At 40.6% G+C, this 14,408-nt stretch overlaps 2 protein-coding genes across 2 annotated transcripts in view; one reads left to right on the top strand and one right to left on the bottom strand.

The window, feature by feature from the left end:
• Positions 1-9,021, bottom strand: part of drc2 (dynein regulatory complex subunit 2) — a 40,705-nt gene extending 31,684 nt beyond the window's left edge. The window contains exon 1 of the mRNA XM_084316847.1: positions 8,949-9,021. The gene's annotated coding sequence lies outside the window, so the exon portion shown is untranslated. The remainder of the gene's footprint in view (positions 1-8,948) is intronic.
• Positions 9,022-9,570: 549 nt separating this feature from the next.
• LOC311230019 (small ribosomal subunit protein eS26) lies at positions 9,571-14,106 on the top strand. The gene is made up of 4 exons (XM_084316155.1): positions 9,571-9,610; positions 10,866-11,043; positions 13,206-13,336; positions 14,014-14,106. The coding sequence occupies exons 1-4, from the start codon at positions 9,608-9,610 to the stop codon at positions 14,047-14,049; spliced, it is 348 nt and encodes a 115-aa protein (XP_084172281.1). The 5' UTR covers positions 9,571-9,607; the 3' UTR covers positions 14,050-14,106.
• The last annotated feature ends 302 nt before the right edge of the window (positions 14,107-14,408 follow it).

Here is a 14,408-nt window from a genome sequence, read left to right on the forward strand (position 1 = left end):
GTAATCTCTGGTTGGAAACGAATAATGGATGGATTATCCAAGGGGGGTCCTGAGGGGGGGGAGAAGAACGAGCAAGAGCATAATGTACTGTATTGTATAATGGGGATAATGGGGATTATGTATATATCTTGTAACCTACATTTATTGATTCAAAACAGGAACGTATATTCCTGTGATTTATTGAGATATTTACTGTTGATGTTTGTATTGTCAAAAAAATTATAAAAAAATGTTAAAAACAAAAAGAAAAAACTCAATGACCTAGCAATGACCTCTCAGGCGATTAACCCTTGATGCCCCCTTTTTGTATCTTTTGAATCGTTTGTCGTAGAGACTTGCGGGTTGTGTCATTGTACTCAGTAGGGATATCCTCTTTTATTGGTCTATGTTGACCACTCCCCCGATCATTAGGCCACACCCCCTTAGGCAACGCCCCCTTTGTGTATCTTTTGAACCGTTTGTCGTAGAGACTTGCGGGTTGTGCCATTGTACTCAGTAAGGATATCCTCTTTCATTGGTCTATGTTGACCACTCCCCCTATCCTTAGGCCACACCCCCTTTGTGTATCTTTTGAACCGTTTGTCGTAGAGACTTGCAGGTTGTGTCATTGTACTCAGTAGGGATATGCTCTTTCATTGGTCTATGTTGACCACTTTTATTGTCTGACTCAATATTAACATTCAGTATTCAAGTAGAACAGCTAGCTAGCCGTTGTGGACACTCACCTTTCCACAGATAAACCAAGGCATCTTGTTTGAGAAATGCAGGCTTCAGTCTATGTGTTGTTTAGTCTATCTGTCTTGTTTCAAGATGCACAATGAGATCTTCTGAGAGAATTGTTGAATAGATACACAAATGTTCTAGAATGTTCTATTATGACATCATACTGTGGTGCCCTCCACTGGCTTCCTGTGCGTTTTAGAATCGATTTTAAGGTTTTACTGTTTGCTTTTAAATGTTTGAACGGCTTGGCACCGGGGTACCTCTCGGACCTGCTGGAACCCTATGTTCCCCCAAGGTCCCTCAGGTCCTCTGACCAGCTCCTCTTGGCCATTCCAAACTACAGGCTGAAGCTTAGGGGGGACCGTGCTTTCGCTGTGGCAGCCCCAAAGCTCTGGAATGAGCTGCCACTGCATGTTAGGCAGGCCCCCACTCTGCAGGTGTTCAAATCACGCCTCAAGACACACCTATTTGCTCTGGCTTTCGGTTTTTAAACAGTTTTGAGAGACCTGCCTTTTTATGTGACACATTGTACTGTTTGTATTGTGTGCTTTTATTTAAAAAAATTATGTTCTATGGTTTATCTTATGTTGTGGACTTGTACAGCACTTTGGTCAACTTTGTTGTTTTTAAATGTGCTTTATAAATAAAGTGGATTGGATTGGATTGTGACATCACAAATGTTCTAGAATGTTCTATTATGACATCATACTGTGACATCACAACGGAACATGTTTGAGTTCCATTTGAATAATATAAATATGTATGGTAAGGCTGTCCCCGAAGCCTGTTTTTGGGATTCAAACTTCGTCAGGGTTTTTCGAACGGACGTTCGAACCTTCGTTTTTAATAAAAAATAATTTATATTAAAAAAATAATAATAATAATTATACATTATTTTATTTTTAATATCCTCAAACTAAATCCTCAATTTGAATAAAGTGATTAATCTGATTAAACGGACGTTCGAACCTTCGTTTTTAATTTAAAAAGTAAAATAAAAAAATATATATTTATAATATATATATATATTTTTATATCCTCAAATAAAGTGATTCATCTGATTAAATTAGTCTTTTTTCATTCAGTATTCAATATTCTGATTCAATATTAACATTCAGTATTCAATAGTGTCTGATTCAATATTAACATTCAGTATTCAAGTAGAACAGCTAGCTAGCTTGTGGACACTCACCTTTCCTTTCCTTTTCCTTTTGTGGATGTGTTGTTTAGTCTATCTGTCTGAACTAATCACTGATCAGTCCTGTTTCACGATGCACAATGAGATCTTCTGAGAGAATTGTTGAATAGATACACAAATGTTCTAGAATGTTCTATTATGACATCATAATCAGAAGGGATATCCTCTTTCATTGGTCTATGTTGACCATGCCCCCATGGTTCGGCCCCTCCCCTTCAGGGGATCTCTCCTTAGGCCGCGCCCCCTTTTTGTATCTTTTGAACCGCTTGTCGTAGAGACTTGCGGGTTGTGCCATTGTACTCAGTAGGGATATCCTCTTTCATTGGTCTATGTTGACCACGCCCCTATGGTTCGGTGTTCCCCCTTCGGTGGATTAACCCTTAATCCTTAGGCCGCGCCCCCTTTTTGTATCTTTTGAACCGTTTGTCGTAGAGACTTGCAGGTTGTGCCATTGTACTCAGTAGGGATATCCTCTTTCATTGGTCTATGTTGACCACGCCCCCATGGTTCGGCTCCTCCCCCTTCAGAGGATTAGCCCTTGATAATTAGACCACGCCCCCTTTTAGTATTTTTGAACCGTTTGTCGTAGAGACTTGCGGATTGTGCCATTGTACTCAGTAGAGATATCCTCTTTCATTGATCTATGTTGACCACGCCCCCATGGTTCGGTTCCTCCCCTTTTGTGTATCTTTTGAACCGTTTGTCGTAGAGACTTGCGGGTTGTGCCATTGTACTCAGTAGAGATGTTCCGATACCATTTTTCCCTTTCCGATCCGATTCCGATACCTAAGCTTTGGGTATCGGCCGATACCGATATTTATCCGATACCAGTGCATAAAAAAAAAATTAAAAAAAAAATTATATAAATTATACTTTTTTTTTTTTTTTTTTTTAGATACTGTTATACTGTTTTTTAGTAATAACTAGAACGTATGGTATTTATTCAACAACAGGTGATTGTATAGATTTGTATTAGTATCATTAATCAATGAGTATGGGCTGCAGCACTGCAGATATACCCTACTCCAATGATCCACACGGACATTAAACGGTGTTGCACTCGCTACTCAGTGGCTCTGCAGATATACCCTATTCAGTCTGTAAGCTAGTGGCAGACATTCATGTTGTGATTTTTGATGCAAAATAAATATTCAACATTCTCTTTTGAAACTCCGCCTCAGACTCTTATCCTTTGGCACTTGCTGTACTTTGCTTGCAGGTCTGCAGCCATTATTGCTGGATTATGTGAATAGCACCAACTTTAGACACGGTAACGTTATCAAGCTAAGCTAACTGACCTAGCTCGCCTTCCCGCATCGACATTAAGATAACGTTAGTAATAGTCAGCTAACGCTAGTCCGTAGCTACTTAACTTAAATACAATTCACCGTGGGTGCATTATTGTTGATAGACGGTCACGGACAGTGTTAGGTCCTGGAGAAAGGACAGGCGATCATCTGATTTGATGTAACGTTAAAAGCGGATGTTGTTCCAACTAGCTATCTTTCCAGCTAATGCTATCATAACACCAGCCAAACACATCCCGATTCCCGTCCGAGCTCCCCGTCACACCGCACTGTCGGGGACAATGGAATTTAAGAAAGTGTATCTGCTGTTAAAATGACACAGCATCACACTTTAAAACATGTTCATTTTATAATCCTCACTCTCCGCAGGACTCGGCAGGAGATAAATTACATCATGGGATCGGAGGCTAGAATTTACGTGTACTCGCCGATACCGATACTAGCATTTTAGGCAGTATCGGCGGCATTTCCGATACTAGTATCGGTATCGGAACAACTCTGGTACTCAGTAGGGATATCCTCTTTCATTGGTCTATGTTGACCACAGGATTTGAATCAATTAAGGCTTGCAGGTGTACTGAGTTGATTGACACCTGCATGTGCATGTGCATGACACTTAAGGGAGGTGTCAATCAACTCAGTACTGACTTCTACATTCATTGGTGGATGTTAGCCATGACCTCTATACAGTGGGTTAACCCTTTAACTATACCACTTACATTAGACACCCTAGCAACCACCTATAACACCCTAGCAACTACCTAGAAACACCCTAGCAACCAGCTATAACACCCTAGCAACCACCTAGAAACACCCTAGCAACCAGCTATAACACCCTAGCAACCACCTATAACACCCTAGCAACCGCCTAGAAACACCCTAGCAACCACCTATAACACCCTAGCAACCACCTAGAAACACACTAGCAACCAGCTATAACACCCTAGCAACCACCTATAACACCCTAGCAACCACCTAGAAACACCCTAACAACCACCTATAACACCCTAGCAACCACCTAGAAATACCCTAGCAACCACTTAGAACACCCTAGCAACCACCTAGAAATACCCTAGCAACCACCTAGAAACACCCTAGTAACCAGCTATAACACCCTAGCAACCACCTATAACACCCTAGCAACCGCCTAGAAACACCCTAGCAACCACATATAACACCCTAGCAACTACATATAACACCCTAGCAACCACCTAGAAACACCCTAGCAACCAGCTATAACACCCTAGCAACCACCTATAACAACCTAGCAACCACCTATAACACCCTAGCAACCACCTAGAAACACCCTAGCAACCACATAGAACACCCTAGCAATCACCTAGAAATACCCTAGCAACCACCTAGAAACACCCTAGCAACCACCTATAACACCCTAGCAACCACCTAGAAACACCCTAGCAACCAGCCAGAAACACCCTAGCAACCATCTATAACACCCTAGCAACCACCTAGTAACACCCTAGCAACCACCTAGTAACACCCTAGAAACCACCTATAACACCCTAGCAACCACCTAGAAACACCTTAGCAACCAGCTATAACACCCTAGCAACCACCTAGAAACACCCTAGCAACCACCTATAACACCCTAGCAACCACCTAGTAACACCCTAGCCACCACCTAGAAACACCCTAGCAACAACCTATAACAACCTAGCAACCACCTAAAACACCCTAGCAACCACTTAGAAACACCCTAGCAGCCAGCTATAACACCCTAGCAACCACCTATAACACCCTAGCAATCACCTAGAAACACCCTAGCAACCAGCTAGAAACCCCCTAGCAACCACCTATAACACCCTAGCAACCACCTAGAAACCCCCTAGCAACCACCTAGAAACACCCTAGCAACCAGCTATAACACCCTAGCAACCACCTCTTTTGTATCTTTTGAACCGTTTGTCATAGACAATACAGACCCTCTCCCGTTGGCCGGCGGTGCACAGGCATCACCCACACTTTCACAATTTCCCCTGCAGGTATATCTTAGTACATATATACCGGAATACATATATTCATTAGTACTACTATTGAGTAATAGTGCTAATCAGATGTATAAGAGCTGTATTAGAGTAGTATTAATTAATGTGTACAGTGATACAGGTATAAAGACACTAAGACACCCACCCACCCTCTCCTAATGGACAGTCTCCTCCCCACCGTATGTATATATTTTCTCCCACCCGCCCACCCCCTCCTACTGTACAGTCTCCTCCCCATCATATGTATATATTTTCTGTTAGGATCTCTGGGTAACAGTACTGTATATTTGCATATCGTATATGTCACAAATGTAACAGTACTATATATACCTGTATGTCATGTATGTCCCTATGTCATAAATGTCATGATGTCACGTACAGTTCAGTTGTGTATGTCATAAATGTCACTATGAATTGAAAATGGGGGACCCTGATGTAAACAAGACAAACGTCTTTCTCTGGTCTGCATCCCCTTAACAATTGTGTATTGAGCCGTACTGTATTGTACCCATTCTGCAATCTGTTAAATAAAGTTTTCATTTGTAGCCAACCCGTGCGGTGAAACTTTCCAAAAAGTAATAGCAACTCGAGTTGGACCAAGCCGGTCGTTTTGATACCTTACACTTGTGTGCGGTGTGAAAGCTCTGGCAGGAGTTACTGGACAAAAATCGGCGGAATAAATAATAAATAGTATAGATTACAATAGTGTGGGTGGTGAATTCTGTGACCTATACCTGTATGTCTTCTACTACCTGTACCCCTCCCCCATCCCCCATGCTGCTATGATGCCTGAATTTAAATTTATGATTTATTGAAAATGGGGGACCCTGATGTAAACAAGACGAAAGTCTTTCTCTGGTCTGCATCCCCTTAACAATTGTGTGTATTGAGCCGTACTGTATTGTACCCATTCTGAAATCTGTTAATACAATTTTAAATCAATCAATCAATCAAACCCCAAGGGGATCAATAAAGGAATATCTTATCTTATGTTATCTTATCTTATCTTACATTAACACACCCTTACTGGACTATATATTTGTATACTAGTCTTCATACTTGTTCATTCTTCACTGTTCATTCTTTTTGCACATTACTGCTCAATTGCACAGCCCTGTTAAATATTCCACCCCACTGTATTGTTATTTTTATTCTAATTTGTGTATATACTTGACCATGGTGTGCACAATTGTACAGCCCTTGCCTATTTTATAATTCTATTCTATTCTATTGTGCCTATATTTTAATTTAGTTTATATTCCATTGTATTTTATTCAACCTTTTAAATTTTTCTACCGTAATTGTCTGTCCGTTAATGTTGCTCCAAATGACCAAATCAAATTCCTTGAATGAATGAATGAATGAATGAATGAATGAATGAATGAATGAATGAATGAATGAATGAAAACTTTATTCAACAGATTGCAGAATGAATACAGTACGGCTCAATACACACAATTGTTAAGGGGATGCAGACCAGAGAAAGACGTTTGTCTTGTTTACATCATGGTCCCCCATTTTCAATTCATAGTGACATTTATGACATACATGACATTTATGGCATGACATTATTAGGTTTGTATACTTTGTACTTTTACTCCATTACATTTCAGAGAAAAAAAACATACTTTTTACTCCTTACATTTAAAATGCAGACCTACAAAGTACAAAGTACAAATCTCACAGGTCCAACCATTTTAATTAGTATATTTTAATTGTTTATCTGGCCGAACTAACATTAACGTTATTAATCCTGCGACCGCAGGTAAACAGCCAATCAAATCCCCATTAATGGAAAATGAACCCGCCCATACCCATGCTGATTGGTCCTTGTGCAACACTAGAAAGCAGGGATATTTGATTAAACACCTGCTATCAGAAGAATAGACAGTCAGATCCGCATTATGTGGTTAATATTGTGATATTATTCAGGGTACTCCAGTATTCTGTCTTTAATATTGTGATATTATTCAGGGTACTCCAGTATTCTGTATTTAATATTGTGATATTATTCAGGGTACTCCAGTATTCTGCCTTTAATATTGTGATATTATTCAGGATAATCCAGTATGCTGTGGTTAATATTGTGATATTATTCAGGATACACCATTCTGTTTTTAATATTGTGATATTATTCATGCTGTGATGTGAATGCCGTCCATGTTAGTTTACCTTCAATGGAGAAGTGCATTAAATCATTTTAATGCAAAAGAGGTGTCCTCTGTTCTTTCATTTCAGCATTGTCTATCGCAGAAGTGTATGCTTGGTTTCATTCCAGCCTTGCCTAAACACCAGCTGATGATTTCACTAATTGGCTCACCTCTTCAACTAACTCACCTGGTGCAATGTATAGTTAAAATGAAAACTTGGCCCACGATGGAATGAGTTTGAGAACCCTGGTCTATCCCTTTAAAAAAAATTTACTTTTACTTTTTAGTACTTAAGTACATTTAAAAGTAGGTATTTTTTACTTTTACTCAAGTGTGTTTTTAGCCAGATATATTTGACTTTGACTTGAGTCCGATTTTGAGACGGTACCCATACTTTCACTTAAGTATAATTTCTGGGTACTTTTTACACCCCTGGGGAGGAGACTGTCTATTAGGAGGGGGTGGGGGTGGGGGGGTTTGGACGGTGGCCAGTTTCGAATTGCAGCCTCCCATAGGTGCTCTTAGCGGTTTTGAATGTGGGTAGGGATTCACATTCCTTTACAGCTTTGGGTAGGGCGTTCCACATTGATGTGGCATAATTGCGAAACGTGTTTAGTCCCTTGTTTGAGCCGAATCTGGGTTTAACATGATTTGTTGTATGTGTAAACTACTTGGCAATAAACACCTTTCTCATTCTGATTCTGATAGGAGGCAGTTAGAGATTCAATCTTAAAACGTAGTGACGTTGTAGTAGAGATACAATGGTAATGTATCTGTACACTCCTTTTCTGGACACTTTTGTATCACAAACAGTACTGTATTTGCAAATCTGATATGTCATAAATGTATAGATGTAGCAGTACTGTCTATCTGTATGTCATGTATGTCATATATGTTATGATGAATTGAAAATGGGGGACCCTGGTGGAAACAAGACGAAAGTCTTTCTCTGGTCTGCATCCCCTTAACAATTGTATGTATTGAGATGTACTGTACTGTACCCATTCTGCAATCTGTTAATAAACTTTTCAATCAATCAATCAATGATAGGCAGCATAGTAGAGCCAATAATGAACACAATGGATGGATGGTCTCACATTTCACCAAATGTAGCCTGCCATAGCCTAAACCCAAGCCCAAAAAAACACCACTAATGTGTGCACATTGCCTGTGGAGAGCAGGCTGCCCCCTCCTCTCACTAAAATAATATTCAATCAGAAATAATGTCTTCATTTTAACTGGAATGAATCGGTTTTCAGGCCAGTAAAGTGTTTCCATCCACACTGACAGTGTTTGACTAGCCTATCACTATACGTTGCATCACCAACCAAAATAACATTAGTTTATATATGTTCCTGAAATTAAAGGTTATTATTTCACAACATGGCTGGTAGAACTTAACTTACATGTACCAACTACAGGCAGACATCGCTAGCATTGCGTTACATTAACGCTAGCTAATATGGTGAATGGTCGGTGTAGCTAAATACAACGTTATGCCAGTGTAACTATTAATTCACAATCAAGACAGTTACAACATTAAAGTAACTTAAAGTTGTATTACCTATCAGTTGTAAGTAGCGATTGATAGCAACGGACGATATTTTGTTTGTTAACCTCCTTGATGAAGCCACAAATGGGGGGTTCTATGTAGTTTGTGTACCGTCTCCTAGCAACAATGGAAAACCGAAAAGGGCTGAGCTGCAGCTGTTGCTAGTAGGTTGCCTCTGAAGTTCTGCTGTTTTTTCTGGGTGTCCTGGTGTTTGGTTCAGCTTGGGTCGTGAGATGGGTTTTCCTCGTGATTTTTCGTTGTAGTGTACTTGTGCTGTATATTAATGACAGTATATTTTAATATAATATAATATAATATAAATTGACCAACTCATAACCTGAGAGGCGGGCACGTTTTGTTATATCATGTATCTGCCCAATTGGACGTTGTCTCTCATAGTGTTAAAAACATGCATCTTTAGTATCCTTCCGCGATCAAACAACTTTCTTCGTTAAAATAAAATTCTCTCTAAATGATTGTGTTATGTGGCGTTCAAAAATTATTTGTAAAATAAAGACATATATATATTTTTTATATTATATTATGCCTATATTTTAAGTTAGTTTATATTCCAGTGTATATTATTCCGGCGCATGCGCATAGTGCGAAAATGCAGTGGTCTATTTCTTCCGGCGTTTCCTTTTCCGGTCCTCTTTCTCTAACGCGGCATCATGGTGAGTACGATACACAAGTCGTCGTGCCTCAAAAACAGAATAAACGGCCGCCTAACTCAAACGGGAGGAACGTTGTAGCATCTTCATTTGTACTTTGATTCTGCAGTTGAAGTGAAGTTGAGCAAATCGTGTATTAATGTATTTTAGGAATAAAATAACACTGGTCCGGACTTGACTCTAGCAAGCTAACTAGCGTTAGCTAATGTCGTTAGCGGTCCTGCGCAATGTGTTGCTTGTGAGCGGGTCCTCTTCACAACCACACTACGTATTTGTACGTGGCTTCATGGCGTCAAATCAGTCACTTGAACAGTCACGAATGGAATTAACGTTATGAGACGAAACACGTTTGTCTTCATTTGAATGTGTTAAAATATCACAATGGTTCACAGGCGCAAATACAATGGTTCACAGGCGCAAATACATTCCTAGATTTGTAGACACTGGGCCCCATTTATGCTTTTCTGCTAGCGTGCTAATTAATTTAGAAGGTAACTTCTCCACATGAAGTCTTATTTCAAGCTTAATTATGAGAGATTGACACAGCTAATGATTTGACTATGAATTCACGTACAGCCAATGAAACGCTTAGTGTAGCTAAACGTTGGACCTTTTCTGTGCGACTCAACTGAAAATGGAACCCGACCTGTGCCCTGCCTGACTGCACTACGCTTCAACTTGGCAGAGGCACACACTGCTAAAATAATGCCCAACATCATGAGTTGAGAAGTGAATAGAAAATTCATGCTGTAAAAATCTCTAGGCAAGGCTTGGTAGCTTGAGTGACTTGCACTGCGATTTTCACCAGACCTCCCTTGGTACTGGTAGAGTGAGGTGTGGCCAACAATAGCAACCCCTCTGCTATACCCACTTCGGACCAAACCAATGTAAACAATACCTGAGGGCAACAGTGGCTCAGGAGGTAGAGCCGGTCGTCTGGTAATCGTTCCTGGTTTGATTCCAGCTCCTCCCGGTAGCATGTCGGAAGTGTCGTTGAGCAAGACTCTTAAACCGCAAACTGCTCCTGGTGAGCAGGTTGGCACCTTGCATAGTTTCTCGTCGTCATGTGACTGTGAGACATAAAAATAAAAGGATAAAAGTGCTATATCAATGCAGTCCATTTAGAGGTAGCTTTTTGACATTACAAATTCTACCTTTAACACATAGACAGTGACATTCCCCTTAACCAATAGAAATTCGTAGTGTCAGGCTTTTGTTTTGATACTCCTGTGTTAATTATTGTGGCCTCTACTTCTAGACAAAGAAACGCAGGAATAACGGTCGTGCCAAGAAGGGCAGGGGGCGTGTCCAGCCCATCCGTTGCACCAACTGTGCCCGCTGTGTCCCCAAAGACAAGGCCATCAAGAAGTTTGTCATCAGGAACATCGTTGAGGCAGCGGCAGTCAGGGACATTTCGGAGGCCAGCGTCTTTGATTGTGAGTAAACGTAGTTGAGGCAGCGAAAATCTGGGACATTTCAGAGGCCAGCGTCTTTGTGAGGATATATCGTTGAATGCTTATCTCTGTTGTAATGGCAGTTTTCTGTATTCATACTTTAGATTCGATTAACATGTATTGCCATTATACAGCACAGGTACAGTCCAACGAAAATATGTTTGGCGTCCAACCAGAGTGCAAATGTAACCCAGAGTGTAGTGCTAATCGGATGTATGTACAGAGTTGTATTACATGTACAGTGAAAGGGTGTGAAGACAGTCAAGTAGGATATGTACAGATATATAGTAGTATCTATCTACAGATATGTAAAATGACTGTGCAGGTAAATACAGATGGGTGGATAGATATGTGGTGAATATATAGTATATACAGCATTTGTACATGCTATCATACAGAATATATGGGTAGACTATAGTACAAGATTATGATTACTATAATTACAGTGTATATACACACCTATGAAATTGCTGCAATGTTCTGTCTTCATACTTAACACTTTCACTGCCACGCCGTGTTTTCTTTTTTACCCCCTTGCATGCCACCATCCACTCCAATTTTGTGGATGGTGTGTCTAATCTGCCCGTCGCTTATCAAAATCATTTTCCAGTCAACATTGTCAAGGCAGATTGTTTTTTTATCGCTTCATTTCCGTTTGATAGCATTTTGAAAATCACCCGTTCCCGTTTTACTGGAATATTCCAGAACGTTGTCGTTTGTCGGCCTATTTATGAATCGTTTTCAAATAAACGCTAGATGATCGATAGTATGTGTGCTCGTGCCGCGTGCTGATAATCGCTGCTCTTATTTCCTCATGGCTTTTACAGTCAAAACAGCCATATCACATAAACGCTTATATATCCGTGAAAACGAGTGATTATGCTAACACTGATAACATAGATTCCTTACCTGGGTCAGATGGTATCCAAATGGTTTATTCCAATTACCGATCGCCATTCAAAAAATCTATAATTGTATTGATCCATCGTGTGTACAGTATAACCCATATTCACCATGGCTCAGAGGCTCCAGAATGAACTCTGGTAGACCCCGGCTGCATCAGTGAGAAGTAAAATGTGGAGTCGGAAATCCATTCTCCCATTCACTTTCATTGAGTCCATTCCAAAAGGGTGATTTACCATCTGGGAGACGATAGGGGGCGCTTTTTCACATCTGAGCGCCGACGGTCCCTGGATCTCCAACGGTAGGCTCGCGTGATTAAATATGATTTCAGATTGCTAATAAAAAAGAATACTTGTGACGTGACATTCAACGGTCGGGGGGGTAAACCAGAGAAAAGCCGCGAGTGGCATACAAAGTGTTAATACCTATGAAGTTGCATGTTATGAAGTCTTATGGTATATGTTTGTCTTCCACTGTCATTCTTTCACCTAAGAAACATGGCGAAAGTAAGACACGGATTCATGCTTTTCTCAAGCCGGCTTGACTATTGTAATGCTGTGTTCACTGGTCTTCCCAAAGCAACCATTGGGAAGCTTCAGCTTATCCAAAACTCTGCAGCTCGATTACTAACTCGTACAAAGAGAAGAGAACATATCACTCCAGTCCTAGCCACTCTGCACTGGCTGCCAATAACTCATAGAATTGATTTGAAGGTCCTTTTCCTTACATATAAAGCTCTTAATGAGCAAGGCCCAAAATACATAGCAAATTCCCTAGTTAGTTATCTGCCCTCAAGAACGCTACGGTCATCCACTACAGGTTTATTAGACACACCCAGAAACCAAAAGAGGATTGGAAGTACGGCATTTGCCAACTATGCCCCAAAACTATGGAACACACTACCAACACACATCAGGAACGCCAGCTACATACACATTTTCTAAAGGAAAATTAAAAACGTACCTATACAGTCTAGCTTACAAACAGTGTACCATGCCTTAGGGAAAGCGAGTATCTTATTGAAATGTTTTTATTATTATGCGTTTTTAATTTTATGTATTGATCTTTTACTGAAATGTTATTTTACTGTGCTTTGCCTATTGCCGTAATTTTATTACTGTTGTCTTATTAGTAATGTGATGCTTTATATGCTCATGTTTGTGTACAGCACTTTGAGCTGCATGACATGTATGAAAGGTGCTTTTATAAATAAATGTTTACTTACTGTGTCTACTCTGCAGCTTATGTTTTGCCGAAGCTCTATGTGAAGCTGCACTACTGTGTGAGCTGTGCCATCCACAGTAAGGTGGTTAGGAATCGATCCTGCGAGGCCAGGAAGGACCGCACGCCACCACCCCGATTCAGGCCCAGCGTGAGTACCACTCCCAGCACTACTCTCACCACTAAATCTGCATAGGGTGCTTACTTTACATAAGCATCCTGGAAGCGTCTATTCGAAAGGCAACCGGTTCATGTGTTTTGCGAATCTGATTGGCCTCTGACGTTTCTGGTCACGTGACATGTGCGCCCAATCGTGTGACGTGCCCATTTCCGCCTCGACCAGCAGCAAACTACCTAACGCCTAGTTTCACTGGCGACTCTTTCGAAGTTGGTTAACGTTAGAGTTTGGAATCAGGGCTGGCGTTCTATCGCCATGCTCTAAGACAAACTAACCGTAACCAACTTCGAAAGAGTGCCTAAGCTTAACTGGCGAAAGAACTTGCCGTCACATGATTGGTGCGACCAGAAACACCAGTGGCCAATCGGAGCGCAAAACGCGGACGCATGAACCGGTTGCCTTTCGAATAGACTCATCCTGGAAGGCTGTTGATTTGGCCCCGCCCCTAGCTCTTCTCCCCTGGCCAAACCTGACTTGCTTGAATACACTGTAGTAGCCTCCATTTTAGAAGTTTGGCCGGAGAAGAGGTCTAAATAATAACTATTTAGCATTCTAGGCCACTTGCAAGAATTGGTGCCCTATAGAGGGCAAAACTTCATAAAACCTGATATGTGCCATGTAGTAAATCTGAGTATTTTGTCTCTTCACAGGGTGGTCCCCCCAGAGCTCCTCCGAAGCCCATGTAAAGAAGATTGTTTTCAAGATGATGTACATTTTGAGAATAAAACATCATAAAAAATAAACTGCATCACTCGCAACTTTGACTTTCATATTACGCAACTTTAGCGATGACCAGTCTTGTCAAGTATTTTATTTGGAATACTTTCCTTCAGTACAGTACAAAACTTACAGTAGTTTTTAAGATTGGATTACACAAATGCATAATTACAATATGGTACATTTAAAAAGGCTCTGCAGTAATTTAAAGCGATATAAGAACATTTACAGGGGATGGGGAGGTTAACAAAGCAGAAAGTCAAGTTATAAGGAACAAACAGTGCAATAGAAACAACTTTAAAAAGAACATCTGAAACACAAAATGCCA

The sequence above is a fragment of the Notolepis coatsorum genome (assembly GCF_963971535.1).
Source record: "Notolepis coatsorum genome assembly, chromosome: 6".
NCBI classification, from domain to species: domain Eukaryota; kingdom Metazoa; phylum Chordata; class Actinopteri; order Aulopiformes; family Paralepididae; genus Notolepis; species Notolepis coatsorum.